The sequence below is a fragment of the Hyla sarda genome, chromosome 1, assembly GCF_029499605.1.
Source record: "Hyla sarda isolate aHylSar1 chromosome 1, aHylSar1.hap1, whole genome shotgun sequence".
Lineage (NCBI taxonomy): Eukaryota > Metazoa > Chordata > Amphibia > Anura > Hylidae > Hyla > Hyla sarda.
Window position 1 is genome coordinate 394,060,887 of NC_079189.1, and position 27,575 is coordinate 394,088,461.

The 27,575-nt window shown below is 41.6% G+C and overlaps 1 protein-coding gene and 1 long non-coding RNA gene across 2 annotated transcripts in view; one reads left to right on the top strand and one right to left on the bottom strand.

Annotated features, from left to right (window-relative positions):
* LOC130276531 (uncharacterized) overlaps positions 1-2,122 on the bottom strand; it is a 29,986-nt gene extending 27,864 nt beyond the window's left edge. The window contains exon 1 of the long non-coding RNA XR_008845156.1: positions 2,057-2,122. This is a non-coding gene — a long non-coding RNA (uncharacterized LOC130276531). The remainder of the gene's footprint in view (positions 1-2,056) is intronic.
* On the top strand, positions 1,276-27,575 carry PSME2 (proteasome activator subunit 2). Its single transcript, XM_056525995.1, has 11 exons — positions 1,276-1,546; positions 16,066-16,098; positions 16,704-16,766; positions 19,404-19,490; positions 20,039-20,075; positions 20,154-20,251; positions 20,342-20,410; positions 20,506-20,573; positions 21,907-21,961; positions 25,188-25,274; positions 27,359-27,575. Exons 1-11 carry the CDS (start codon positions 1,496-1,498, stop codon positions 27,437-27,439), a joined length of 729 nt encoding a protein of 242 aa, XP_056381970.1. The 5' UTR covers positions 1,276-1,495; the 3' UTR covers positions 27,440-27,575.

Below are 27,575 nucleotides of genomic sequence, written 5' to 3' on the forward strand. Positions count from 1 at the left end.
ACGTGGCCAGTGCCCCCCGGGTCGACAATACCACACAAGGATATGGTTCTTACCGGTCCGGAGGATGACCCTCTCGACCCCGGACTGAGCCCCCAGCTGAAAGGTATAACTGTATAATCTACTCAGTACCCCTGGTACTGGTTCTCTGTCTTTTCTGTACCCCTGGTACTAGGTCCAATTTGGCTTAAGGCTTGTACTGGCCAGGAGAGCGTCTTGTCAGGTGTGGAAAAAATACATGCACACAAGATGCCGTCTAAGTACGCTCTGTTTTACTATTTGCCAACGTTCATATATATACCATGTTGCTTAATAGTTACAAGTCAGCAGAACACAAGAACAGGATGTACGTGCACAACAGTTAGGAATCAGCAGTTGAGATAACGAGAAGTACGATACGAGCCTTGCGGTTACAAACGGCAGAATCAAGATATATCATACAAGATTACAGAATTAAGATACACATCATACAACATTACAGATCTGTATTATTCTATCAAGACTCTTGTACCCTTCAGTGCCCAAACGGTAGCCCTTCAGATGTTGCAAAACTACAACTCTCAGCATGCCTAGACTGCCCAGGCATGCTGGGAGTTGTAGTTCTGTAACATCTGTACCTTCAGATTCAGCAATTTTCATGAAAATTTTGAAAATTGCTGCTATACTTTTCTAATTTTTACAAAAAGTAAAAAATATGTCCATTTTATGATGCCAACATAAAGTGGACATATTGTATTTGTGAATCAATATAAAATATCCATTTTCCTTACAAGCAGAGAGTTTCAAAGTTAGAAAAATGCAAAATTCTCAAAATGTTCATGAAATTTGGGGATTTTTCACCAAGAAAGGATGCAAGTAACAACGAAACGTTACCACTAAAATAAAGTAGAATATGTCACAAAAAACAATCTCAGAATCAGAATAATCTGTAAAAGCATCTTAGAGTTATTAATGCATAAAGTGACAGTGGTCAGAATTGCAAAAAAAGGGCTGCGTCCTTAAGGTGAAAATGAGCTGCGTCTTTAAGGGGTTAAGAGGCTGATATACCCCTGTAAGCCAGCTTTCTTTAATTTAATAGCCGCCAGTCATAATACATTTTTTGGATTACTGTGTTTTCATAGAGGTTTTTCTTTTTTTTTTTTTTAAAGGTCAATAAAACTTTCTCATTAAATTTTTCCATTAAAATGCAATTGTACAAGTGAAGTTGCAATCTAGCCCTGGCTTAAAGAAAACATAAGAAAAGTCTTAATAAAGAGGGTGTCAGTGGCTCAGTACAAAGTACTGAACAATTTCTCTCCCATTCACTTCAGGAAAGTCCCTTTCAAGCACAGTCCCTCTCCTTCCTGTAAATCACAATATTAACCCAAAGTGAAACTGAAAGTAACAGAGAGAATCGGAGAAACGAACAGAGAAAGACAGAAGGGCTGAAAATACTTTACGGAAAATAAGAAATAGATTGATCAGGACAGAGGTGAAGAGAATCTGAAAATTGAAGGAGATGGCTAACAAAGCGTGTATCCTGAAGATTAGCAATGCCAACAAGGAAAAGGTAAACATGTTCATTACAAATGGCTGCCTACTATGCCTATATAGGATGGAGAGAGTGCTGCTTCATATAAAAATTATTAGGGGGGATTAATCAAAACCTGTGCAGAGGAAAAGTTGACCATTTGCTGTTTTTTCCCGCCCTATTTTTACTTCATAATTGGTAATGTATTTATATTGTTCAGGCACCTGTATATCTCAGAAAGATATACTACAGTATTTTAATAAATTGCTATGAAAAATGTAGATGATCTGTACAGGGCCCTTGTTAATGTTTGTCTTATGGACATTTATTTTTGGGATCTGTACAGGGTAATTTTTTGGTATCTGGCTGTTTAAGAAACAGACATTGAACCCCGGAAACAAGTGTACAAGAATTGCTGAAAGTTCAGTCATGTACACTAAACTACGTTACATGTAGTTTAGAATCCAGAGGAAATATGATCAACACAAAGCATGTGAAAATAGGTACACAGAGGCCTTAACTAATAATACAAGGACAAAAGCTTCTTACATGTGGCTAGAAACATAGGCAAAAAAAATCCGGAATGTGACTCCATAGTGACTTGGCATATTTTCTGTTGCTGACTTATCGACGTACGGGGGCAGAAAGAGCCCCAGGACAATATAAGAGAGAAGAAAGGAATATAGAGCCGGTATATAAAGATCAGAGAGCTAGCCCTTGTTAAAATAAATAAAATAAAAAAATTATATATATATATGTATATATAGGCCCACATTTATGATTGTAGGTGTAAGTGAAGCATTTTTTTACACCTTTTTTGTGTGTGCTGGTAATGTGTAGGAGAACCACATTTATTAAATGTTTACAGAGCATTTGATAAATTTTGTGCAGGTAAACACTTTCTAAAATTTCTCTCTTCACATACACTAAAAATCTACGCCAGGTCTGGGATGGTGTAGTTTTAGAGACTTTTCAGTGGCTTCGCGCCTTTTTTGCGCCTTTTTACAAAAGGCGCAGTTCATAAATCCCTTCTATATCATGTGTATTGCCAAAATCAGTGGATCGCAACTCAAAATCAGTGGATCGCAACTCAAAATCAGCAGAAATGTGTAAACAAAAAGGCGCAAATAAACCCTGCTTGCGCCTTTTTGGGCCTCTTGTAGACACAAAAAACAGTCTAAAGACAATGATAAATGTCGGCCATAGTGTAGATCTTAGTTGGAAAGCTGTGGGCTCTTCTAATGCTCTATGCCAGTGTTTCCCGACCAGTATGCCTCCAGCTGTTTCAAAACTACAATTCCCAGCATGCCTGGACAGCCGAAGGCTGTCCAGGCATGCTGGGAGTTGTAGTTTTTCAACAGCTGGAGGCACACTGGTTGGGAAACACTGCTTTATGCCACCTAAAATTGCTACAGGCAAGAAACTCTGAAAGCTGCACTGCATGAACTTGTGGCAAAACAATGGGCCTCTGCACTAGTGTTTTTTATATTTAGGTGAAAAACGTATGGGGAAATGCATTTGACTTTATTAATGTTTTTTTCCCTGTTTTTTTTTTTTGTTTTGTTTTTATCAAAAATTGGCAATGTTTTTCATTGTTTAAAATCCCAGTGATTTTATGAAATTGTTTACTGTTTTTGGCATTTTTTCAGGCTGTGATTTCTCACTTTTAACCGAGAGGTTAAATAAATGAAAATCAGTTTCACAACCTTTAGAAACACATTCATGCATATGAGGGAAAAATTTACAGATTTTTGCCACACAATTACTGCAGTTATATCATCTCCAATTGATTTTTATTAAATATGTGATATCACACAGAAAAAGACGTGACATGAATGGCAGCACCCTGCATTGGGATTGGGATCCTGTGGGACCCAATGAAAAACTTGTGGGCGGTAATGACGTTGTTGTGGGAGGGAGCCGGCGATCACATACAGTGGGGGAGATTTATCAATGTTGTCTGTGAGAAGCATTTTTTACGTCTTTTTTTTTTTTACTGCCGTGTGCCTTATCAATAAGGTGCACGTGCTTGATTAACCCCTTAACGACGCAGGACGTATATTTACGTCCTGCGCCGGCTCCCGCGATATGAAGCATCACATTGCGTCGGTCCCGGCGCTCATCAACGGCCGGGACCCGCGGCTAATACCACACATCGCTGATCGAGGCAATGTGCGGTATTAACCCTTTAGAAGCGGCGGTCAAAGCTGACCGCCGCTTCTAAAGCGAAAGTGAAAGTATCCCGGCTAGTCATTCTGGCTGTTCGGGACCGTCACGGTGAAATCGCGGCATCCCGAACAGCTTACAGGACACCGGGAGGGCCCTTACCTGCCTCCTCGGTGTCCGATCGACGAATGACTGCTCCGTGCCTGAGATCCAGGCAGGAGCAGTCAAGCGCCGATAACACTGATCACAGGCATGTTAATACACGCCAGTGATCAGCATGAGAGATCAGTGTGTGCAGTGTTATAGGTCCCTATGGCAAAAAAAAAGTAAAAAAAAAAAGTGTTAATAAAGGTCATTTAACCCCTTCCCTAATAAAAAGTTTGAATCACCCCCCTTTTCCCATAAAAAAAAAATAAAACAGTGTAAATTAAAAAAAAAATAAGCATATGTGGTATCGGCGCATGCGTAAATGTCCGAACTATAAAAATATATCATTAATTAAACCGCACGGTCAATGGCGTACGCGCAAAAAAATTCCAAAGTCCAAAAAAACATATTTTGGTCACTTTTTATACCATTAAAAAATGAATAAAAAGTGATCAAAAAGTCCGATCGAAACAAAAATCATACCATTAAAAACTTCAGCTCACGGCACAAAAAATGAGCCCTCAAACCGCCCTGTACATGGAAAAATAAAAAAGTTATAGGGGTCAGAAGATGACATTTTTAAACGTGTACATTTTCCTGCATGTAGTTATGATTTTTTCCAGAAGTACGACAAAATCAAACCTATATAAGTAGGGTATCATTTTAACCGTATGGACCTACAAAATAATGATAAGCTGTCATTTTTACCGAAATATGCACTGCGTAGAAACGGAAGCCCCCAAAATTTGCAAAATGGCGATTTTGTTGCACAATGATTTTTTTTCCGTTTTGCTGTGAATTTTTGGGTAAAATGACTAACGTCACTGGAAAGTAGAATTGGTGACGCAAAAAATAAGCCATAATATGGATTTTTAGATGGAAAATTGAGAGGGTTATGATTTTTAAAAGGTAATGAGGAAAAAACAAAAGTGCATAAACGGAAAAACCCTGAGTCCTTAAGGGGTTAATATTGCATCTTTTTTTTATTACCTTAGAACGCACTTCAAGCCTCCAAAAGCAGTTTGTCTTAAGAAACAGTATACTTATCTAGGTGAGAGTTATTTAGCCAAATTTGGATAAATGGTGGTGTTGCACAAGCCAAAGATCATACTGCAAATTTTCTATTTTAACAAGACACCACAATCCAAAGTAACCAAACACAGCAATTTTTCATTGTCAAAGGGTTAAATAATTTTACCGTGCTGTACTATTTACAGAACATAAAAAGAGAAATGCAAACTTGGAATGACTGAAAAAAATTACAGCTGCGGGCAGGTGGAGATATTAAAGAAAAACTGTTCAATAGCAAAAAGGCAGAATTGTACATTGGAAAGAAATGAGATTTGGTCCATTACATTGGTTAAATAATTTAAGCATGGATACACGCCATCTGTTTAAAATTGTAAATGCAAGAGTGTGGGGGAAATAAATAATGGTCGGGTTTTAATATGGACATTTACTCCTGAAGTATATTTTGAAAGAAAAAATTAACATTTAAAACATGAACATCATCTTAATTTTTGCAAATGAAAATGTCATAGCGGGTCGGGACCCGGGGCTAATAGCGTGCGGCACTGATCGCCGCGCGCTATTAACCCTTCAGACGCGGCGTTCAAAGTTGAACACCGCATCTAAAGTGAAAGTAAACCTATGCCGGTTAGCTCAGGGAGCTGTTCAGGATCGCTGCGGCGAAATCGCGGCATCCCGAATAGCTTACATGACAGCCGGAGGGTCCCTACCTCCCTCCATGCTGTCCGATCGCCGAATGACTGCTCAGTGCCTGAGATCCAGGCATGAGCAGTTAAGCAGCAGAATCAGCGATCAGGGGTTTCTTATGAGAAACCACTGGTCAATGTAAAAGATCAGTGTGTGCTGAAAAAAAAAGTGAATAAAGATCATTTAACACCTTCCCTAATAAAAGTTTGAATCACCCCCCTTTTCCCATAAACAAAAACAGTGTAAATAAAAATGAACATATGTGGTATCGCCGCGTGTGTAAATGTCCGAAATATAAAAATATATCATTAATTAAACCGCACAGTCAATGGCGTACGCGCAAAAAAATTCCAAAGTCCAAAAAAGCATATTTTTGGTCACTGTTTAGTGTTTATACCATTAAAAAATGAATAAAAAGTGTTCAAAAAGTCCAATCAAAACAAAAATCATACTGATAAAAACTTCAGATCACAGCGAAAAAAATGAGCCCTCATACCGCCCTGTACGTGGAAAAATAAAAAGGTTATAGGGGTCAGAAGATGACAATTTTAAACATATAAATTTTCCTGCATGTAGTTATGATTTTTTCCAGAAGTACAACAAAATCAAACCTATATAAGTAGGGTATCATTTTAATGGTATGGACCTACAAAATAATGATAAGCTGTCATTTTTAACTAAATATGCACTGCGTAGAAACGGAAGCCCCCAAAAGTTACAAAATTTTCCGTTTCGCCGTGAATTTTTGGGTAAAATGACTAATGTCACTGCAAAGTAGAATTGGTGACGCAAAAAATAAGCCATAATATGGATTTTTAGGTGGAAAATTGAAAGGGTTATGATTTTTAAAAGGTAAGGAGGAAAAAACGAAAGTGCAAAAACGGAAAAACCCTGAGTCCTTAAGGGGTTAAGGCCCAAATGGGCTGTGTCCTTAAGGGGTTAAGAACACACCATGCAGAAACAGGCGTTAATGGTCTGAAATCCAACAGGTGGGCGTTATCGGGTTTAAGGCTAGAATTCCACTGAGATTTTTGCCGTGCGATTTTTTTTGGCTTAAAAACGCCAAATTTTTTATGTAGTACTAATACTCCCAGCATGGAACACACTGTTTCATGATGGGAGTAGTAGTACCTGTACTATAGACATATCGCCCCGGGTGTCACTCTGACACCCGATGCTATCGTCCATAATATAGCAGAGATTCGGCTCTATACATCGCTCGCACCTCTGCTCTGAACTCTGAGTGATGTTCTATTCATATTTTCCGCCCAGAGCTGTGATTGACCGGATGGTTGCAGCCAATCATAGCTCTGAGGAAAATATGATTGAGTGAGTGGACGGCCGGAGTACAGAGCAGTGATTTGAGCGCTGTATACAGCCACTCCATCTCTGCTATAGACAGGAAGATCACAGCGGGTGTCAGTAGTGATACCCTCTGTGATCTGTTCTTACCTGCAGGTACTCCTACTCCCAACATGGAGCACACTCTGCTCCATGCTGGGAGCTGTAGTATCTGCATTAATAGACAGATCGCAGCGAGTGTAATTTCTGACACATGATGCGATCTGTCTATTAATGCAGGTACTACAGCTCCCAGCATGGAGCAGAGTGTACTCCATGTTGGGAGTAGTAGTACTTGTAGTTAAGGAAAGATCACAGCGGGTATCACTACTGACATCCACTGCGATCCTCCTGTATAATGTATAGATGCGGGCAGCTGCTCTCCTATGGTCCCCTGCACGGCCGAACATATACACATGTTCCTATTTCCCACAGAGAGTTGTGATCGGCTGGAACCATCTGGCCAATCACAGCTCTCTGCGGGAAATATGAATAGGTGTATATATACGGCAGTGCAGAGGACCAGAGAAGAGCGGCCGCTGCCAGTGGCGTTGCTAGGGTTGGTGTCACCTGGTGCGGTAGAAAATGGTGTCACCCCATAAACCCCCCCCCCCCCACACACACACACACACCACCAAAGTAATATTTTAGCCTGTTGTGAGAGACACCAAAGTGCATTGCAGAAAAGCATTTCCAGTATTATAATCAAATATACCAATTTCCAAGTAAGGGAATGCACTAAAGAAGCTTTTACAATGTAAAACTACAGCTCCCAGTATGATGTAACCAGTGATAAGGGGTTTATGGGAGTTGTTAACTGCAGAACTTACAAGTGGCTATAGCTCTGATGGGACATAGTCCGGTATAATACACAATAAAATAAGTTATTACAGGTGACGTCTTCTCTATAGTTTCCCCTTTTTCTAATTCAGATGGTACATACCGCCGGGTCCAGCTAAATCTTCTCTCTGCAGAATGTGACACCCAGATGGCTCCTCACTTTGTTTTCAAATAGATTATTAGAATGCACTGACAATTATAATATAATGAGACCAGACATTGTATCCTTTGAATATTATACTACCAAAAACTGAACCCTCTGAATATAATACTTCCACACACTGCGCCCCCAATATAGTTCTGCCACACACTGTACCCTCTAAATATAATATTGCCACACACTGCACCCCCCCCCCCCCCCCAAAAAAATATTCTGCCACACACTGTACCCTCTAAATATAAGACTGTCACACACTGCACCCTCTGAATATAATACTATCACAAACTGAGCCCTCTGAATATAAGACTGCCAGACACTGTACCCTCTGAATATAATACTGCCACACACTGCACCCTCTGAATACTACCACACACTGCTCCTTCTGAGTATAATACTGACACACACACTGCACCCCCCTGAATATAATTCTGCCACATACTGCACCCTCTGAATGTAATACTACCACACACTGCTCCCTCTGAGTATAATACCACTGCCACACACTGTGCCCTCTGAATATTAGACTGCCACACTCTGCACCCTCTGAATATAATACTATCACAAACTGTGCCCTCTGAATATAAGACTGCCAGACACTGCTCCCTCTGAATATAATACTGCCACACACTGCACCCTCTGAATACTACCACACACTGCTAACTCTGAGTATAATACTACTGCCACACACTGTTCCCTCTGAGTATAATACTACTGCCACACACTGTGCCCTTTGAATATTAGACTGCCACACACTGCACCCTTGAATATAATACTGCAAGACACTGAACCTCCCCCCAATTATAATTCTGCCACATACTGCACCCCCCTGAATATAATACTACCACACACTGCACCATCTGAATATAATACTGCCACACACTGTACCCTCTGAATATAATACTATCACACACTGCTCCCTCTGAATATAATACTGCCACACACTGTGCCCTCTGAACATAAGAATGCCACACACTGTACCCTCTGAATATAATACTGCCACACACTGCACCCTCTGAATATAATACTACCACACACTGCACCCTCTGAATATAATACTACCACACACTGCCCCCCATTATAATTCTGCCACATACTGCACCCTATAAATATATGACCACATATTGAACACCCAGAATAAAATACTGCCACATAGTGTACCCCAATGACTAAAATACTGCCAAAAACTGCACCCTCTGATGGTCCTGCCGATGGATGATGAGGGTGCTACTGACAGGAGGATGATCCTGCTCATGGATGATGGGGGTGCAGCACCCCTATCATACATCAGTAGCACCCTCATCATACATAAGGAGGATCATCCTCCTGCCAGTGGCACCTCCATCATACATCAGTAGCACCATCATCATACATCAGTAGCACCCCCATCATACATCAGTAGCACCCCCATCATACATCAGCAGGATAATACTCCTAGCAGTGGCACCCCCATCATCCGGGATGGTGGGGGTGCTACTGGCAGAAGGATGATCCTCCCAATGGATGATGAGGGTGCTACTGCTCCCCCCCCCCCCCCCCCGGCTGTAGCACCCCCACCATACATTCGCAGGATAATCCTCCTGCCAGTAGCACCCCCATCATCCAGGAGGATGATCTGCTGATGGATGATGGGGGTGATACTGGTAGGAGGATGATCCTGCTGATGGGTGATTGGGGTGCAGCACCCCCATCATTCATCAGTAGCACCCTCATCATACATAATGAGGATCATCCTCCTGCCAGCGGCACCCCCCATCATCCAGGAGGATGATCTGCTGATGGATGATGGGGGTGCAGCACCCCCATCATCCTGGATGATGGGGGGTGCCATTGGCAGGAGGATGATCTGCTGATGGATGATGGGGGTGCTACTGGCAGGAGGATAATCCCGCTGATGGATAATGGGGGTGCAGCACCCCCATCATTGATCAGTAGCACCCTCATCATACATAAGGAGGATCATCCTCCTGCCAGTGATACCCCCCATCATCCAGGGGGATGATCTGCTGATGGATGATGGGGGTGCTACTTGCAGGAGAATGATCCTGTTGATGGATGATGGGAGTGCTACTGGCAGGAGGATGATCCAGCTGATGGATGATGGGGGTGCAGCACCCTCATCATACATTAGGAGGATCATCCTCCTGCCAGTGGCACCGCCCATCATCCAGGAGGATGATCCCGCTGATGGATGATGGGGGTGCAGCACCCCCATCATTCATCAGTAGCACCCTCATCATACATAAGGAGGATCATCCTCCTGCCAGTGGCACCCCCCATCATCCAGGAGGATGATCTGCCGATGGATGATGGGGGTGCCATTGGCAGGAGGATGATCTGCTGATGGATGATGGGGGTGCTACTGGCAGGAGGATGATCCCGCTGATGGATAATAAGGGTGCAGCACCCCCATCATTGATCAGTAGCACCCTCATCATACATAAGAAGGATCATCCTCCTGCCAGTGGTACCCCCCCCCCCCCCCCCAGAGCCTCTCAGCAACCCTATTATCCCTGTTAGTACCTTACAGGGGTCAAATGCACCCCAGTCGCCGGACAACAGCAGAGGACCGGTGGTGGCAGTCATGTTGTCTGTGGTGCTGCCGGACTGGTGAGGAGGACCAGGGCTGGAGGGAGTCGGGACTCATCACGCCGCCTGACATCCTAGGTAGCAGCCTCGAAGGGGCGCACGTGCCGCCGGGGGGGGATGTGGTTGTGTAGTGGCGCTGCTGTTGAGGACGTGACTGACAGATGTGTGAGTCTCTCTGCAGGTCCGGAGCCACCCACGTGCTGCCGCACAGATGAGGACAGGGGGGGGGGGTGGTTTGGGCTTGCTGGTGAAGATGTCACTCACTGCTGTTGCTCACTCTAACTCTGCAAATGATTTCCGGGGGGGTGCTGGCGGACGTGGTGTCACCCCTCCAGGCTGGTGTCACCCGATGCGGCCCGCCCCCCCCGAACCCTGGTCACAACTCCACTGGCCGCCGTATCTATAAATTATACAGGAGGATCGCAACGAACCCTGGCGATCTGTCAATTAGTACAGGTACTACTACTCCCATCATGGAAAAGTGTGTTCCTTGCTGGGAGTAGTATTACTACCTAAAAAATTTTAAAAAATTAAATAAAAGGGAAAAACACACACACACATACACACTACATTTTTATTATTGTCGGCTACATTTTTAGTGCTTTACCCGCCCACAGAAATTGATCCCTGTTTAAAAATTAATAAACATTTCGTAATAAAAAAGATAAATTTCATTAGGTACAATTTTTTTCCATCACTACTATATCTTTTTTATTATTATTTTTTTTTATGGTACCCTACGAAATTTTAATAAAAAAAAGCTATCTCCATAATTTTTTGGGGGATTTTTTTTGGATTTTTTTGAAGTCCAAAAAAGAATAAAAACTGCCTGCAAAAACGCAAAATTTAAAACCAACATGGCGTTTTTCTTGGCGTTTTTGCTCTCCCATAGACTTCTATGCAAGGAAAATGCCACGATTTCAGGGCAAAAAACGCCAAACTAGGTTTTGTTAGGCGTTTTGAAAATCCAGCCTCTGAGCCCGAAATTGCTGAAAAACGCCAAAAGGATTAAAAAAACGCCAAACTGAAAAACGCCAAGTGAATCTGGCATTTTGCAGTTTACTATTGACTTGCAGCTAACATCTGGGCACAGCGTTTTTTCACTGAAAAAATTTTCACTGTGCTGGAAAATTTGATTTTGTTACGGTGTTTTTGCAAAAAAAAACTCAGTGGATTTCCAGCCTCAGAAAACAGTTCTGTGCAGGGCTCTAATACGGTCCTGCTCTAAAGCTCCTATAATGGGAGCTTTATTATGGGACCCTGCCACACTGACCATGGCTCTATGAGAACCCCTGCACACAGCTTAGGTTTTTTTCCTGTGTGCCTACAGGTATATTCAGATGGTGCAGTTGTGTTCTGAGTGTGTTACCAGGAATTGCATGGGCATTTCAATTGTAATAAACCCCTCTTAGGCTAACTGTGGAAGCACAGCAGCAGAAAGACACATGTACCACCTGAATGTACCCTAAGGCTATGTTCAGACAGCATAATGTCTGCCCAGAAAATTCTGCTGAGCAGACGCCGGCAGAACATGCCAGAGCTAGGATTGCTCAGTAACAGTTTTGTGGCTTTCTCCCCCCCAAATAGTGTGTTTTCGTGAGGTACACGGCGGGGCATCGTGTACCTCACGCCACGCCTATCCGACTGTCAGTAGCTTTGAATCAAAGCATTTTTTTGGCGTCATGAAAGCCTGCAAATATCAGCTAAAACATTGCTATACACACCACTGCACACAGTACAAATGCTGTGTGCAGGTTATTGCACCAAAATTTCATGACAGTTGCACTTTAAACTGCAGTATGGGCATCTATCCAAAGAATTAACATGTTCATTCTTTAGGCAGAAGTCTACATGGGCTGCATTGCTGTCTATGAGATGGCACACATTTGCATGTTTCTACCACCAATGATTTTGGTGGCACATGCTGCAAGCAGACATTCAGCCTGCGGAATTACACTGGCTGAATGTCCACAGTGTGATCGAGCCCTTAAAGCGTTTTATTGAGGAATGTAAAAAAATGCAACATACATTACCATGTTTTGACCAGGGACTAAAAAAACCTTTCACACCTCTAGTGAGATAAAATACCACAAGCCATAAATATTTTTGTTATAGTATACTAAGCATGAGGGTTTTACTTTCAAAGTTTGTCAGGTTTACAAACAGTCTGCCTATTTAGTGTTTTTGGTTGGTTTTTGATGTGTGATGAGTCTCTGCTAGTAGTTTAGCCATTATGAGACAATTTGCGTCAAGTACTGTAGGAAAACCCTTTAGTAAATATCTTAGGACATCTCGGCCCATATGATCTTTTAGGCTAGGATTCCACTTGTTTTTTTTTTTTCCTGCATTTTTTTCACAGAAAAAAAGATGCTAGAAAAAACGCCGGAAAAAATGCCAGTGCAATTTCCTGTGTCTAACGTTTTTTCTGGCGTTTTTGCATTTGAATGGAAATTGCATTTTTTTGCCCCTTTTTGGTGTTTTTTTATTTTTATTTGTTGGGTCCCTTTAAAAAAAAAAAAAAGGATGCAGTAGGGTTGGGAAAAATGTATTTCAAGAAATTTTTATTTTTTATAACAAAATTTTAATAAATTTTTTATAAAGTGTGTGTTTCACTTTATTTTATTTTTTTAGGTAGTACCACTACTTCCAGCATGGAACAGACTGTTCCATGATGGGAGTAGTAGTACCTGTACTAATAGACATATCTCCCCAGGTGTCACTCCTGACACCCAATGCGATCGTACATAATATAGCAGAGATGCGGAGCAGCTCTATACAGCGCTCGCATCTCTGCTCTGTACTCCGGCCGGCCAATGATGTGAATAGAACATCACTCATTCATATTTTCCGCCAAGAGTGGGGATTGGCAGGATGGTTGCAGCCAATCCCCACTCTCAGAGGGAAATATTAATGAGTGATGTTCTATTCATATCGCTGGCCGGAGTACAGAGCAGAGATGCGGAGTCTGCAATAGATAGGACAATCGCATCGGGTGTCAGGAGTGATACCCACTGTGATCTGTCCTTAACTGCAGGTGCTGCTACTTCCAACATCGAGCACACTCTGCTTTATGCTGGGAGCTGTAGTATCTGCATTAATAGACAGATCACAGTGAGTGTAACTTCTGACACCTGTTGCGATCTGTTTATTAATGCAGGTACTACAGCTCCCCGCATGGAGCAGAGTGTGATCCATCTTGGGAGTAGTAGTACCTGCAGTTAAAGGGGTACTCCGGCCCTGAGACATCCGCCGTCACGCCCCCTCCCATAGACTTGCATAGCGGGGGCAGGGGGTGACGTCACAAGGGTGGCGCAGTTGTGACGTCACGATACTCTGGCCCCGTGGTCGCCACCCGGCTGTTTGTGAGCTGGCACCGTGGTGTGCAGCTCAAACAGGTGGGTGGCGAATACAAGATTGCGGGGGTCCCCAGCGGAGTGACGCCCACGGTGAGACATCTTATCCCCTATTCTTTTTTTTCCCTTTAAGTATTCCTTTAAGGAAAGATCACAGCGGATGTCACTCCTGACACCCACTGTGATCCTCTTGTATAATGTATAGATGCGGCCAGACGCTCTTCTATGGTCCCCTGCACTGACGTATATATACACATATTCATATTTCCCACAGATAAATATTGATTGGCTGGAATCATCTGGCCAATCACAGCTCTCTGCGGGAAATATGAATAGGTGTATATATACGGCAGTGCAGGGGACCACAGAAGAGTGGCCGGCCGCATCTATAAAGTATACAAAAGGGTTGTAACGGGTGTCAGAAGTACAGGTACTACTGTTCCCATCATGGAACAGTGTGTTCCATGCTGGGAGTAGTAGTACTACCTAAAAAAATGTAAAAAATTTGAAAATCACACACACCATTTTTATTATTGTTGGCTACATTTTTAGTGCCTTTCCTGCCCACATAAATTGATCCTTGTTTAAAAATTTATAAAAATGTAGTTATAAAAAAGATAAATTTCGTTAAATACTATTTTTTTCATCACTACTGTATCTTTTAAAAAAAAAAATTTAATGGTACCCTACGAAATGTTATTAGAAAAGGTATCTCCATCACTTTTTTGGATTGCTAAAGTCCAAAATAGAATAAAAAACACCTGCAAAAATGCTAAAGTTAAAACCCACATGATGTTTTTCTTGGCATTTTTTTACTCCCATAGCCTTCTATGGGAGAAAAATGCCACGATTTCAGGGGAAAAAACGCCATAGGCTCAACATGCTGCTATTTTGCAAAAGGATAAAAAAAAAACCAAACTGAAAAATGCAAAGTTGAAAAAGAATTTTGCAAATTCTCATTGCTTTACAGCTAATATCAGAGGAGCGGATTTACAGCGAATTTTACATTGCAGATCCGCCACTGAAGGACCTCTGTATGGTGCCTTTACATGTGCCTGCTTGGAGCGGCAATACGCCGATACTTACAGACACACTGAAACGATGTGCTCGCACACATTGCGGCCGCTCCCCCTGCTCTATGAGCTAGGTTGAGGCGACTCGCACATCGCAGTGTGTCTGCTCGTAGCGGCGTATTGCACATGTAAAGGCAACAAATAGAGGTCCTTCAGTGGCGGATCCGCCGCAAAATATGCTGTGAAAATCCGCTCGTCTGAACGTACCCTTAGAGAGAAAGAGCTGATTTCCTAAAAAAAAAAAATATTAAAAAAAAAAAAAAAAAGCACCACACCTGCCATCAGATTGTGTGTGGTATTGCAGCTCCGTTCCATTAAAGTGAATGGAGCCAACTGGAGGGCAGGTGTGTTGCTGTTTTTAAATTACATTTTCTATGCTATTCTCTTCCAGGATTTCCCCTTTTTAAACAGGTTATTTTTGGCCACATAGAGATTTCCCTACGGAGAAAAGTCCCTTATAATTCACTTTCATTAACACTGTATCTTGTAATTGTGGGGGTCCTTATAGTTAGGTGACTGACTCCTTCATTACCTCTGCTTGCTATATATCATGTGCAGATTACAAAGATATGTATCACAGCCCTAAACATTGTTTGCATATTACTTTCTATGTAATGCTAGGTGATTTCCATCTTTTGTCATCAGTCTGTATGACATAGCCTGTGTCTCTGCCTCTACAAGAGACAAAGCTGGTTAGGGCACATAGTAATGGAAGACTCCAGAGTTAGCAGCATATATCAGCCATTTATTCCTATGTAAAGATTTTGAAATACAAACAAATATATGGCAAAATGCAAACTGGTAACCAATGTCTGGTTGCAGTTTGTGTACTTCAAGAATTCTGAATACAAGGTATCATCTTCTTGGTATTTCATTAGCAAGCTAGTTAATTTATTGTCATGTAAGAACAAATGTTGTAATATATGTACGGTCACACTCTTTAAGGGAAACAGTACCTCCCAGTTGTCCATGTTTCCAGAAGGAATAACAGAAATAGCTCAAGACAGAGTTCTAATAAAACATTTTCCAAAGTTATTTCCTGGCAACAGGTCAGGAGGGGCCACAGGTCCCGATGTATCATGTACACCTGGGACTGATCAATAAACATCTAGCTCGTAAATTCTAATAATGTATCAAATAATTATGTTTATTTTTTTATTTATTGATTTCTTACAGGTTGTTGGATTCTGCACAAATCTTAACAATCAGGTAAAAAAAAAAAAAAAATATATATATATATATATATATATATATATATATATATAATGCTGATCCTATACACAGCTTAACAATGTTTTGAAGTCCCATAAAGAATGAATGGAATGCTAGCCATGAATGCCCAATGCACTCCATTCAGTGAGACAATTTTCCTCCATTTTCGTTATCAGTGGGGGTATCAGTAGTCAGAACCCCACAATTCTCCTTGCTGTACCCTATATTGTGGCTAGGGGATAACGTTTGGAAACGGGAATTTCATTATTCAGTGTTGGAGAAAAATACTTGTGATGAAATATATTTAAAACACAATGTATGCCATCCTTATTTATGGCAGATTGCCCTGTTATTTTTATGGATTTAATAACAAGACTGTATAGATAGGCATTGAACACATGCATGCATAGGGATCACAATTATTTATCAGTTTATTTTGAATTATTTCTCTTTTTTATTTTGTATTATATATAATGTTAAACATATGGGAGATGCTTGTAAATCAACACGACATCTTAATATTAAAATGATCCAACTAGGAAACCATTAAATTTTTCAGTGATTGTTGTAGATTGTGTCTGACCTTGAGAATCTCTCGACAGGTCCAAAACTTTCTGTCAGAGTTTATTCCTGAGAAGATTCAGTATCTGGACAACCTTTTGAAGGTCTGTATATATTTCCAAATAAAGTATGTTACCATTTACTGAGCATGTAGTGCTCCATGACTTCTACTTATGGAGCAGGAGGCCATCAACTGGAGGGTTAAGGAATTTACACTTATATGGGACAAAAAAACATTCTGTTATGTTGCGACCTTGTGCTAAAATCAACAATGTTCAAGCTGCCCCTCCCCCCCCAATCTGCACTTGATACCCCATAATAAATGTGCAAACAGAATTTGATATTTTTGTAAATTTTATTGAAAATAAAAAAATAAAATTTTTGCATTGACATAAGTATTCAGGCCCTTTACGCAATATTAAGTTGATGCTCCTTTGACAGTGATTACAACCTCTAGTCTTCTGGGGTAGCATGATGCCACAAGGTTTTTACACCTGTATTTGGGGATTTTCTGCCATACTTCTCAGCAGATCCACTCAGGCTCTGTTGGCTGGGGACCATTGGTGAACAGCCATTTTCAGGAGTCTCCAGAGATGTTTAACTGGGTTAAAGGGGTACTCCACCCCTAGACATCTTATCCCCTATCCAAAGGATAGGGGATAAGAAGTCAGATCGCGGGGGATCTCGCCGCTAGGGACCCCCGGGATCTCGGCTGCAGCACTCACCTGTTGCGGCTTCCGGAAACCCAGGAGGCTTCGGCTCTCGACCACGGTGACGTGAGATAGTGACGTCACGTGACGTCACTATCTCACGTGAGATAGTGACAGCCGTCACGCCCCCTCCCATAGACTTGCATTGAGGGGGCGGGGCGTGACATCACACTGGGGCGGAGTCGTGACGTCACGATCTCACGTCACCGTGGTCGTGAGGCGTTAGGATGAGAGCATCCAGTGCTGCCGGAAGCCGCAACAGGTGGGTGCTGCAGCCGAGATCCCGGGGGTCCCCAGCGGCGGGACCCCCGCGATCTGACATCTTATCCCCTATCCTTTTGATAGGGGATAAGATGTCTAGGGGCAGAGTACCCCTTTAAAGTCAGGGCTAGGCCACTCAAGGATGTTTACAGAGTTGTTTCTAAGCCATTCCTGTGTTGTCTTGGCTGTGTGCTTGGGGTAACTGTCTTGTTGGAAGTTGAATCTTAGTGCCAGCGTAAGATCCAGAGCACTTTGGATTAGGTTTTCATTAAGATTAGTACTTTATTACATTTAGTTTTCCCTAAACCCTGACCAGTCTCAGTCACTGAACAACACCCCAACAGCATGATGCAGCCAACACCATGCTTCACTGTAGGCATAGTATTGAGTAGGAGATGAGCAATGCCTGGTTTCCTCCAGACTTGACTCAATAAATTAGTTATTTTCAGTCTGAGGGTTCTTTAGGTGCTTTTCTTGCAAACCCCAGGAGGAGAGGCTTCCTACTAGCCACTCTACCATAAAGCCCAGATTGGTGAAATGCTGCAGTGATGGTTGTACATCACCTCTCTTACCAAAACCTGTGTGGACAATTAGGCACATCACGATTTGAACCTACGATGCACAGATACGATTTCGGAAGCTCAAAACGGCTGAAATCATATCCGTGCACGGACAGGTACGGAGCTATTAACATTTCACAGACCACGATATTCAGTCAGTGTCAAAAATCGGATCCCCTGAGAAAATGACCTGATTGTAGTCATTAGCTGACTACGATCGGGTCCGCAGCCCCATATAAGTTAATGGCTCCATTCCTGTCTGTGCACAAATACAATTTCAGTCGATTTAAAGGGGTATTCCAGGATGTTTTTTTTTTATTTGACTATGCTACAGGGGATGTAAAGTAAGTGTAGTTCATAATATAGTGTCTGTACCTGTGTGTGACGGTTTTCCCACAATTCTTCTGTGATTTTCACTCCAATATTTATTTTTAACAGCATACAAAATGACTGTCTCAGATTTTTCCCAGCTTGCAATGCGGCAGAGACCTGACTCACCAGTTAGCTGATGACAGGGAGCCTGTCTGCTTCAATGGGTGGAGGGATCAATCTGCAACTAATGCAACAGCTGTAGGCACCCTGATTGAAAACCACAGGTCTTTTGAATGGATGCAGCTCATTTATGTTTCAATGGGTGGGGTGGCTGATGTGTGGGAGGGAAGAAAATGGAATTATGGGATTTGTATTCAAAAAAAGAAAACTAAAAGAGGAAATACCAGTTCACAAAAAGCTAGCCACAGTGTTATGATAATCTCACAACATAGCCATTTAGCCCCAAGACAAGCACAGATCCTTCCTAAGCATGTCCATTACTGCCTACCAGGTACGTACTAAAATCACCTTATGGTGGATAACCCCTTTAAGCTTCCAAAATCGTATCTGTGCATCGGAGGTTCACATCGTGATGTGAACCCAGCCTTAGTCTTATACCTATTTATTGTTTTAACTGGGACTTATGTTTGTTTACTGTGTAAAATAGTCAAGGACACAGAGCAGTTTAAGGCCAGATGATTTTATCTTAGATTTAGTAAGCCATTTTATTCCAATTGTGTTTTCACAGCTTCTGTCTTCATAATAAAATACCAAAATGCATGTTTGTACTTCATTCATAATAAAATTTTGCTTTAAAAGAAAAATCACTCACTTCAAAATGTTTTTTACCAAATTTATGATGATGTCAACAGCGTAACTGCATTTAATTTCTTGACAGAGTGATGTGTTTAATGTCTCGGACCTGACATCTCTTCATTCTGAGCTAAACATTCCGATTCCTGATCCTCCAAATCCTGATGCCGAGGTGAGAGAAATAAAATACAAAATTAAGAACTAAGGTTAGGGAAATATCTGTTTGTGAATGACTCAGAAAAGCCCAAACAAAACCTAAATGTACTTATTTGCCCTTATTTACTAAGAGTGTTGTGTAGGTTTCTTTGTGGGTTTTAATTCCCTACAATTTATTTTCCACGGTATTTACTAAGGTTTCCCTACATTTTCCACTTTGCCTACACTTTGCTTTTTTTTTTTTACACATGCTCTGACCTGTAGGGTTTTCCTCATCTGAAATCCATCACATTTTATGTGGAAACCTTAGTAAATATGTTGGGTTTTTGTGAAAATGTTGGGAACATGCCCCTGTTCAGAGACCACGCCGCCTTTCCTGGCAGCCACACCCCATTTTAGGGTTTTCTTAGCAAAATAGAGAGTTAGTCAGGGTTTTTTCAATTCTTGCGCAATGCGACAGAATCTGGCACACAATCCTACAAAATATGTTGGGTTTGCAATAGTAAATGAGGGCCATTGTGTAAATTTTTTTAACCATGTGTTAAACTCTTATTTTGATCTCAGGACACAAAAATGGAAACAGACAAAGAAGAAAAGAAAGGTAAACTATATAATATGCATCTTACGGTAAGTAACAATCATGATATGTTATTTATACATCTATTTGTTGGTTTATTAGCTCCTAAATGTGGATTCCTAAAAGAGAACGAGAAGCTGCAAAAACTACTAAACATTGTGCAACCTGAGATAAGAACTTTGAGAGAGGGATGCGCCTTGGTATGAATTACATAAGTGCCTTCATCATGTGACTGCCAGGGGAGTTTGAGACAAGGGCAATGTATAAACAGAATATATTTTTTGTTGTAGATTATTACGTGGATCAATCATCTGATTCCAACCATTGAGGATGGAAATGATTTTGGGGTATCAATACAGGTACATGAGTACTATATGGAGGTGTACCTATACACCAAAAGATAACCAAAAGAAAAGAGTAACCATTTAATATTTATTCTCTATCTGTATACTAGGAGAAGGTATTAGAACGTGTAGCAGCTTTAAAGACTAAGGTGGAAACTTCGCAAACTACTATTGCCAAGTAAGAACTGGAGTTTCTACCCTTCTTTGTCTGAGTTTATTCTTCATGTTTCACTAATTTAGTAATGAATGAGTCTAGAAAAATCCAGAAACAGAAATACCAAACACAACCCATGATTTGAAGGGGTACTCTGTGGGAAAACAAATGTTTTCAAATCAAATGGTGCCAGAAAGTTTCACAGATTTGTAAATTACTTCTGTTTAAAAATCTTAATCCTGCTAGTACTTATCAGCTGTTGTATACTACAGAAAAAGTTGTGTAGTTCTTTCCAGTCTGACCACAATGCTCTCTGCTGCCTCCTCTGCCCATATCAAGAACTATTTAGAGTAGAAGCAAATCCCCATAGCAAACCTGTCCTGCTCTGGACAGTTCCTGACATGGACAGAGGTGTCAGCAGAGAACACTAAGGTCAAACTAAAAAGAACTATAAAACTTCCATTGTAGTATACAGCAGCTGATAAGTACTGGAAGGATTAAGATTTTTAAATAGAAGTCATTTACAAATCTGTTTCATTTTCTGCTACCAGTGGATTTGAATTTTTTTTTTCCAACAGTAGAACCCAGCGATGCTGTTTTAAATGTATGGGCAGAACTGCATGCATCCTCCTTAAAGGGAAATACAATATTTTTATTAGGTTTTGTTTAAAAACTAGTTTTGTTGATCGGATTGGATGACTATAGACTTATTGTAGTTGGAAATGTAATGACCAAAACAGTCCACAGTCCATTAATATAATAAATGTAAATGTGAGGTTCATTCTGGAAGACCATTCACTGTAATAAAATCTGAATAATCCAATGAACTTCTAAATGTCCATACACATTAGATGAACATTGGCTCAGCCTGTTTATTAAGAGGAAACTGCCAACCATGTAATGTTTATGGGAGTGTCCCAATTCTCCCCCCGATGGTAGATAGGTTGCTCTCAGAGGAGATAGGCCATGACCAGAGGTATTTGATAGTAGCTTACTGCCCTCTCCCTATTAAAAACACATGAAACCTTGTCTGAGTTCTCTATGTGGACATTCTGGCAGAACATGCTAGCAGGCGCCGGCAGAACATGCCACAAGGGAACTTTGCTACAACGGAATTTGAATACTTCTACCTGATTCTGCTTGGAAATTCTACCGTGTAAACAAGTCCTTAGGTTAAGAGGAATTGCTGTGAAAGCTGCTTAAGGTGTATGGCACTTGGATAACATTAAAAAAAGATTAATGGACAGTAACAAAAACAGTTTTAGGACTTTGTATAATGTCTCCCATAAAGGTCTATGAGCTTTGTTGCTGTTTGCAAATAGGGAAATGTAACCCTTAAAGCGTTTTCTTCTTACAGGTATCTTACAGAGAGAGGAGATGCTGTTGCTAAAGCTTCTAAAGAGACACATGTGGTGAGAAGCTTTATTTTATATAATCTCCTCCTTGAATAAGACAGTCAGCTTTGAAAGCACTAATAGGAGAGTATCAGTATGTAGAAACACACAATATTGATAATGGTAACACCCAGTTGTCATTGTATAGTTTCCAATATAACAAAGGAAATCCTAGTATAAGGGCTGGTATTGTACCCCACTGGATGGTTGCAGACACTTTTTGGTGTACAGCAGGTAGAGACACAAAACACTCGGTAGTTAAAGGGGTTATCCAGGAATAGAAAGTGTGTCTATTTCTCGCAAAAGTAAAAATAATGCATGGATATAGGTTTTAAGACCCTTTGCTATGACACTTGAAATTTAGCTCTGGGGCATATCAGAGCAATAACCAAGCTTTGAAGTAGAAAAAACTTCCTGTAGAGCTCAGAGACAAGCTTGTGTGGAGGTACATATCTGAAGAAGGGTACAAAAATGGTCTGCTGCACTGAAAGTTCCCAAGAGCAAATGAATCCTCAAATGAAAGAAGTCTGGAACAACCAGGACTCTTCCTAGAGCTAGCCATCCCACCAAACTAAGTCATCGGGGAAGAAGGGCCTTGTTAAAGGGGTACTCCGCCCCTAGACATCTTATCCCCTATCCAAAGGATAGGGGATAAAATGTTAGATCACTGCGGTCCCGCTGCTGGGGACCCCGGGGATCACTGCTGCAGCACCCCGCTATCATTACTGCGCAGAGCAAGATCGCTCTGCATGTAATGACGGGCAATACAGGGGCCGGAGCATCGTTATGTCACGGCTCCGCCCCTCGTGACGTCACGGCCCGCCCCCGTCAATACAAGTCTATGGGAGCTGGAGTGGCGGTCGTCACACCCACTGCAATAGACTTGCGTTAAGGGGACGGGCCGTGATGTCATGAGGGGCGGAGCCATGACGTCACGCTGCTCTGGCCCCTGTATTGCCCGTCATTACGCACAGAGCGAACTCGCTCTGCGCAGTAATGATAGCGGGGTGCTGCAGCGGCGATCCCCGGGGTCCCCAGCAGCGGGACTGTGGCGATCTAACATCTTATCCCCTATCCTTTGAATAGGGGATAACATGCCAGGGGCGGAGTACCCCTTTAAGAGAGATTACCAAATATCCGGAATGCAGACATGGGAAAAACTTCCAAAAGGTGAACCCTCAATGTAGCATTCCAGCAATCTGGGCTTTTTTGGCAGTGTGCTTAGAGTCTGCAATGGCACCTAAAGGACTCTCAGACTGTGAGAAACAATATCATCTGGTCTGATAAACAAAGATGGAATTTTGTGATCTTAATTCGAAGTATCATGTCTGGAGGGAAAAAAAGCACTACTCAACATCTGCCCAATCCATTCTAAAGGACACCGATTAAAGTGTATCTGTCCTCAACAAAAACTTTTTATATAATGTAGATAATACCATTATATGTATATTTGTAATATACTTTGGTTAAAAATTGGGTATATTTTTGGGTGAAAAGTGCTATCCCTGCAGCTGTTGCCTGTGTGCCTCTATGAGGAGTCCAAATACAGAAAGTGAGGGCAGGACAAGCAGGGCTCTGTGCAGGATCCTGGCTTGTCTAGCATCTTGATGTATGAGCCAGGAGCATGTTATAGAGCCTCAGTGCACACTGTCCTGCTTTTCCTTAGTGCACAGAGCCCTGCTTGTCCACCCTCACTTCCTGTATTTGGACTCCACATAGAGACACACAGGCAATAGCTGCAGGGACAAAAATATACACATTTTTTAACCAATGTATATTACAAATATACATATAATGGTATTATCTACATTATATAAAAAGTTTTTGTTGACGACAGGTACACTTTAAGTTGGAAACTGAGGCCCTGGGCAGAAAGTGTGGGAGGGATAACTTTAGAGCTCTCTTTTTCTCTCTCTGCATACTGAAGATGAGAGCGCCTGGCAGAGGAGAAACTAAAAAAAGAGGAAGATTTCCTGCTCCATGGCAGTGCAGCGCCCTCATTCAATATGCGCTCTAGGCCACTACCTTCCTGGCCTCTAGAAGGCACCGGCCCTGTTTATATAGCTTCCAACATAGAACCCATCAGAGTTCTGCCACTATTGACAGGCACTATACATTCCTCCATGAAACACACATGTATGGGGACACAAACACAGCTGTGTTCTCACATTAGACACCAGCCATGTCAATGCAATATTTTAGGTTCTCTACGATTCTGTTTTCCCTTTATCATGGGGTATTGAGTCCAGATTAAAGGGGGAAACATTATTATTATTTTTTTACCACCGCATAAAAAAAGCAAAAAAAAAAGTCAGTTTGTGCCAAAGGTGGCTGACGATTTTACCCAATACATTCCATACCACTATAGGTCCGAGGGAGGCTTCCCCCTAATACAACATGCTCTTAATAGGCATTGTTCTCAAGGTTGCACTAGCCATTTTTATATGATGCCCTGGGAAATGCGAGGCCACTGCTAAATGACACTAAATGACACTAAAGGTAATGGCCCTGTGTGAGTGACAGATCTTCCTCCTGCAGGATGATAATTGCTGCACTATTATCCTGCAGGAGGAAGATCTGTCACTCACACAGGGCCATAGACTAATTCAGATATGGTGACAAGGTTGATAGAATAGATCGTTAGCTCCTACATGCCTTTGGAAACAACACTAACGCCTCATGAAGGTAAGGGTGGGTACACACTACTTTTATGCAGTACGTCACAGGTATCTTTCAGCATTCCTGCCAAGAAAGAGACACCACCCTATACTGAGGTGTACTGCAGTGGGCCCTATTCATTTCAATGGCCTGAACATAGTCACCTAATGACTACATTCAGGCCACGTTTTGCTGGTATGCATGCATTTAATAAGACTCAATAGCACAGCAGACCACACTATTGAGCCCAGTTAAATTAGCATATACCACCGGTAAGTGGCCCTAACCTAGTCGCTAGGTGATTATGATAAGGCTGTGGCGGAATGCTAATGGTTAACAAGAATCTAGTGCATAAATACAGTGTAAGCCATACCCTAACACATTTTCTCAACAGTACATTACAATGCAATATTAACTAGTAGATAAGATAGTACAATGCAATATTTAGTAAGATAGTGAATTTGGTACTTGCACTCCCTTATAAAAATATTTAATAAGGCAAACATGTCAGGATCACTGTCGGGTGATCTTTTTCTCATGTATAAATTGTTTTACTATACATTCTGGTTTTTGTTTTTCATTCCAGATGGACTACAGAGCTCTGGTTCATGACAAGGATGAAGGTGCCTTTGTTGATCTTAAACTAACTCTGACAGATGTGAGAAACATCTATGTAAGTTTATTAATCTGTCCATTTTTGTTTAAAACAACAGTATGCTAGGCAAAAACAAAACTTGTAGGGCAATCAGTAAAAGCCAATTAGCATGTTATAACCATGACAGAAAGTAGTAGCATATTGCTAGGATATGCTATTGTGGTGGCCTGGTTTGAGGTGCAGGGCAGATGTTGTTACCCTAGGGGCAGATGGCATTGACCCCTTGTATTCGTGACGCCAGGGTGTGGTTTAGCCTATAACCACACAAAGGTATACCGCTGGATCCTGGGCTAGGTACGGGGCAATAAAGACTCCGACGCCAAGTTACGGACAATGGTAGCTTTACTGAGGGTAGACAGTTGGTAAAGTCTATACAGTTCAGCCAGGGCCCAAGGAGGTGACCAGTGACACAGAGACCTTAAGGGCTTGCTGGGACTTGTAGTAGGACTAGGCAATTTAGTGCAGGCCACGTTGCTTGACAATTTGACAGAGACTGGCTTGACTTGACTGATGACGGATAATGCTGCAGGTTTAGCTTACCTGCACTTGACTGTGGCTGCAGGACTTGACTTGAGGCCTCCAATACTCTGGACACACACTAGGCACGACTGACCTCAGCAAAGACTTGGTGCAAAAGAGAGCGAAGCTAGCTCCACCCAGGGGTCATATGGGGGAGACTAGCAGGGAGCCCATAGGTCACCCCTGGGAACACCTGTTCACTGGTACCTCCTGGGTAACAACCAAATGGTATATCACATGGTATAACTCTTAAAGCGATAACACATTTTATACAATACAACATATTTATAATGGGGAAACTAATGCAGGGGGCCCTGGGGACACTGAAGGAGGCTGCCTGACAGGACAGCAGGAGTACTGGGTAACACCTCCCATACTGGGCCACCACAATATCACTTTCTGAACAATACGAGTCTCTGACCACCAGCCCATCCATAAAATGAATTTGTGTGCACTAATGGAAACTCAATAGTTTTAAAACAATTAACATTTTTACTGTTTTGAGCAATAAAAAAAACTGTTTTATGGAACAAAAACCTGGAAAAAATGTGGCAAGTGAACTTGAACTGGGAAGAATTATCAAGTGTGGGATCACATGATCAAGTTGTGTTGCAGTTGCAATTCAGTTTGTAACTTCATCATGCCAGTTTCCCGTAGTAAGCGATGGGAAAATGTCAATGCTGTGCTAATGATGTGTTTCAGCCTCTGTGCTGTTCATTCTGCAGTTGGCAACACATTTTTTTGTGCATGTACATATAGATTTTAACCACATCGTCATTGTTTCCGCTAAACTGTGTGCGGTTGAGGCGCTATTTAGACACAGAATGTAAGCTAATTTAAACACACCTTAATTGCTGAATAGCAACAACTGGCAAGTATTAAAAACACACAGGCCAACAGCAGCATTTCACTGAATGTGGCCAACCATACTACAACCTTATTGTGTGGTTTCACCCTAACAAGTGGAGGAGCTGCTCACAGAAACCAGTCAAAATGAAACCTGTGTGATTGTTGTAGAGATGAGCGAACTTACAGTAAATTCGATTCGTCACAAACTTCTCGGCTCGGCAGTTGATGACTTTTCCTGCATAAATTTGTTCAGCTTTCAGGTGCTGCCGTGGGCTGGAAAAGGCGGATACAGTCCTAGGAGACTCTTTCCTAGGACTGTATCCACCTTTTCCAGCCCACCAGAGCACCGGAAAGCTGAACTAATTTATGCAGGAAAAGACATCAACTGCCGAGCTGAGAAGTTCGTGACGAATCGAATTTACTGTAAGTTCGCTCATCTCTAATTGGTTGCTCTGGGCCTTTTTTCACTTTTGCTTAATTTTTTCCATTGTCTTTTGTGATTCGTGTAAGCAATTCAAAAAGACTTATCCAGCAGAGCAATTTTCTGATAGACATTTATATAAATATAGTCCACAAATATACTATTTGCAAGGTTAAAGAATATTGAAAAAGTAATTATATTTGGGTCTGAAAAATACTGCCATTAGCAAGAAGCACATTAAAGAGATAACTTATATAGTGATCCAGACACAGTATTATTGTTGCTTAATACATGTTTCCTGCATTTGTTTCAGGTTGAAATATTTGATATAATTCTGAAAAATTTTGAGAAAATTACCAACCCTAAAGGAGAAGATAAAAATACAATGTACTAACTTCAGTACCTTTTTCCCAGTTTTTCTTTGGATCCTTGAAATCATGCTTCCCTCTATAGTGAAATCCAAACAATAAAATAAGAACACTGTGGTTCCGTGTCTTCATAGATTTTACATTGTATTCTTTAGATTAAAC